This window comes from Ostrea edulis, chromosome 5, assembly GCF_947568905.1.
Source record: "Ostrea edulis chromosome 5, xbOstEdul1.1, whole genome shotgun sequence".
Lineage (NCBI taxonomy): Eukaryota > Metazoa > Mollusca > Bivalvia > Ostreida > Ostreidae > Ostrea > Ostrea edulis.
In genome coordinates, this window is record NC_079168.1 from 74,854,286 (window position 1) to 74,857,039 (window position 2,754).

The 2,754-nt window shown below is 35.3% G+C and overlaps 1 protein-coding gene across 1 annotated transcript in view; it reads left to right on the forward strand.

Annotated features, from left to right (window-relative positions):
- LOC125650823 (uncharacterized) overlaps positions 1-627 on the forward strand; it is a 4,048-nt gene extending 3,421 nt beyond the window's left edge. Inside the window, exon 3 of the mRNA XM_048879361.2 lies at positions 450-627. Within this exon, the coding sequence (XP_048735318.1) occupies positions 450-608 (159 nt within the window). The 3' untranslated portion in view covers positions 609-627. The remainder of the gene's footprint in view (positions 1-449) is intronic.
- Positions 628-2,754: the final 2,127 nt, after the last annotated feature.

Consider the following 2,754-nt stretch of genomic DNA (forward strand, 5'->3'; position numbering starts at 1 on the left):
CGAGGCCCCAAAGGGGCCGAGGTCCATTGCTTTTTAGGAATGGAGTGATACGAGTACATTGACCCACTTAAAATCCACCTTTGCTGGGCCCCTTACTACTAAACTTTGTGCATTTTAATCATGTCTTACGTTTTTCATTCTTTTGTTGCATGCATTTATATCTACTTGTATAAAGGTTGACCTACTTTCCGAACACTCCATTCCTGAAAAATAATGGAGTGTTCGAACAAAAGAATGATGCCATAGGTGGATTTTAAGTAAAAGTTATCGAATATATGAATTTAAAATAATGCTACTCCTACGACCTCCAGCGTCATGCAAAGGTCAAAATGTCTCACTTCTCCTACAGCTGGTGACTTGTATGAATAAAAAAAAATACGATGTAAAACAACCAACAAATCTGTAAATCTGATGGTATCAACTGCTGAATTAAACCACTTTCTCTTCAGGAAACTCGGTGTCTCTTCGTGGTTTATGACCAATCATGGACAAACACGCGGGAACTGACGACTGATGACTGTCACATGATCACTAAATCCAACCGAGCGGCTGAAATGCACCGTGTCTACGAAGGACGTAGAATGTTATTAGATGCACTTTATAAATAAACAAAAAATGAAATTCATACTGACAAACTCTAAAGAATAGCAGGGTTGAAGAGCACAATATATGTATATCTGCTAACCTGCACGTTATTCCATCATACATGTACATAATAATGATAGCCATTTCCACATTAATGCGCCGCAGTTGTAAACCGTGCGCTTATGAATCTTGATCAATATAGTACGTCTATTTCATGTGAAGTGTCAAATGGCCATAAACACAAATAAATGAAGATATCATTAATTATTTGAAGATATCATTAATTATTTGAAGATATCATTGATTCAATTATTGCGCGCAATAATGGAATTGCTACGCGCATCAAATCAATTATTGCTATCATCAATTGAATTATTGCGGGCAATAATATTTACAGCAGAATGTAGACCAACATGCCTCTTTCACTTTGATTTCCAATATTCATAAAACACGCTTTCCTTAAAAAATGGAGGCGTTAGGACTTCCTTGAAGGCTGTATATGGTCTGATGTTTCGACAAATGTTGTTCACTGGGTAAAAACATTGTTAATTTGTCGCATTTATGTACACGTATTTGAAAGATATGCAATATAATTATTTGATACCATTACAGCTGTTTTCATTAGAAGTATTTGGTTTTAAATCAGTATTACAAACATCTCACTCGACCATCTACTCAAGAGACATTCACGTGACGAGAGAGAGAGAGAGAGAGAGAGAGAGAGAGAGAGAGCACTACAATGACCAACGACACGAACGGCGGTTTGATACATATCTCTCTCTTTAACTTTTTTCATATCTTTTACATCATAAGAGGTCAGACCTTTCACATTTGGTATGTGTATTTCTTGTGGCAAGATCTTCCATTGACACCAAAATCTTCACCTGACGATCTCTTCTTTAACCTTTGACCTACTTTTAGAAAATTCTAACTTAAGCCATATCTTTCAAATCGTAAAAGGTATTGTCTTATGTTGAACATGTGCATTTCTTGTGAGAGGACCTATCTATTGGTACCAGAATTGTCGACCTTGTGACATTGATCTAGTCTAAAACAACTTTAACCTTGATCATATCTTTTACAACATAAGAGGTACAGCTTTCATATCTGGCATGCGTATTCCTTGTGGCAAGACCTTTCCACTAGTATCAAAATATTTGACTTGGTGACGTTTACTTTGACCTTTGACCTACTTTTAGAAAATTTTAATATAAGCTATATCTTTTAAACCGTAAGGCACTGCTTTCATATTTAGCATATAGATATGCATTTCTTGGTCAGAAGACATTTTCATTGATACCTTTGTTGACCTTGGAATTGACCTCTGACCTACTTTAAAAGTATTCATTAAAATGAGTTCCACTATGTTGTAGTCGGAGGACACCAATGTTTGACAAACACATCTTGTTTATATTCACTTTCTGTCGAAATTCCCAGCTGTTAAAATAGTCGTTCTATATTTATCAAGATTCATACGCACATTGTTCACATTCATGAGGAAATGGTCATCATTTCATTGGTAAAGGTATCGAAGGCAGAAACATTAAAAATTTAAATATCAAGAAATGCCAAGGAGAAATCATATAAATCACAGTGGCGGATTTAAGGAGGGCGGCACAGCCCCCCCCCCCCTTAAAATTTTTGAATACATGAATAAGGTAAATCGTGGTATCTTGTATAGAAAAATGTAAATGATAAAAGAAGCAATAAGTTCTTCCTTTCTCGGAGAAATAAATGACAATTTTTTTTTTATTTATTGAATTACTTTATTGGAAGAACTTTCATTTTTTCCAAAAACCCTTAAAATTATCGTCATTTTATTAATTTCACCTTGTTAAAAATAGTAACAAGAGTACCGTAAACGGTACAATATACGCCCGTCGGACAGTGAAATTCAACCTGGAAACATATTGTGCACTCTGAATTGATACAACACACATTCTGAATAGAAAAGCCTTCAAGTGGGTCATGGCACACCAATCCATCTGACATGTGAACTGAGTATGTATTTCTCTGAGAGTGAGGTTGAAACAAAATATTGGTGCAATATCTATGATGATAAAAAGTCCAGGAAACCATTTGATCTACTTTTAGTCTTAAAGTAGGTCATGGTGCACCAATTAAGTTGAAATGTGAACTGATTATGTATTTCTCTGAAAGGGAGGCTGT